General features: G+C 60.6%; 1 protein-coding gene across 1 annotated transcript in view; it reads right to left on the reverse strand.

Annotated features, from left to right (window-relative positions):
• LOC119590512 (arrestin homolog) overlaps positions 1–241 on the reverse strand; it is an 87402-nt gene that overhangs the window by 1249 nt on the left and 85912 nt on the right. The window contains exon 10 of the mRNA XM_037939161.1: positions 89–236. Coding sequence (XP_037795089.1) covers positions 89–236 — 148 coding nt within the window. The remainder of the gene's footprint in view (positions 1–88; positions 237–241) is intronic.

The raw sequence follows: 241 nt of genomic DNA on the forward strand, positions 1-241 counted from the left end.
TCAGTAACCCAAACATCTTTCTCCCTTCCTACATCCCCAATCGCCAATCCCCCCCCCTATCCCATGCCCTCCAACCCCCTCTCCTTACCGTCGGCGCTTCCTCCGTGGGGGGGTTCATGAGCGTAAATGGCACCTCGGCCACCAGCTCCCCCCCGAGAGTGCCAAGGATCAGCTTCACTCGGGCCACGTAGGACACCACGATGCCGAACTGCTGACGCTGGTCCAGGCTGGTGAATCTGTT

The sequence above is a fragment of the Penaeus monodon genome, chromosome 27 (genome assembly GCF_015228065.2).
Source record: "Penaeus monodon isolate SGIC_2016 chromosome 27, NSTDA_Pmon_1, whole genome shotgun sequence".
Taxonomy (NCBI): domain Eukaryota; kingdom Metazoa; phylum Arthropoda; class Malacostraca; order Decapoda; family Penaeidae; genus Penaeus; species Penaeus monodon.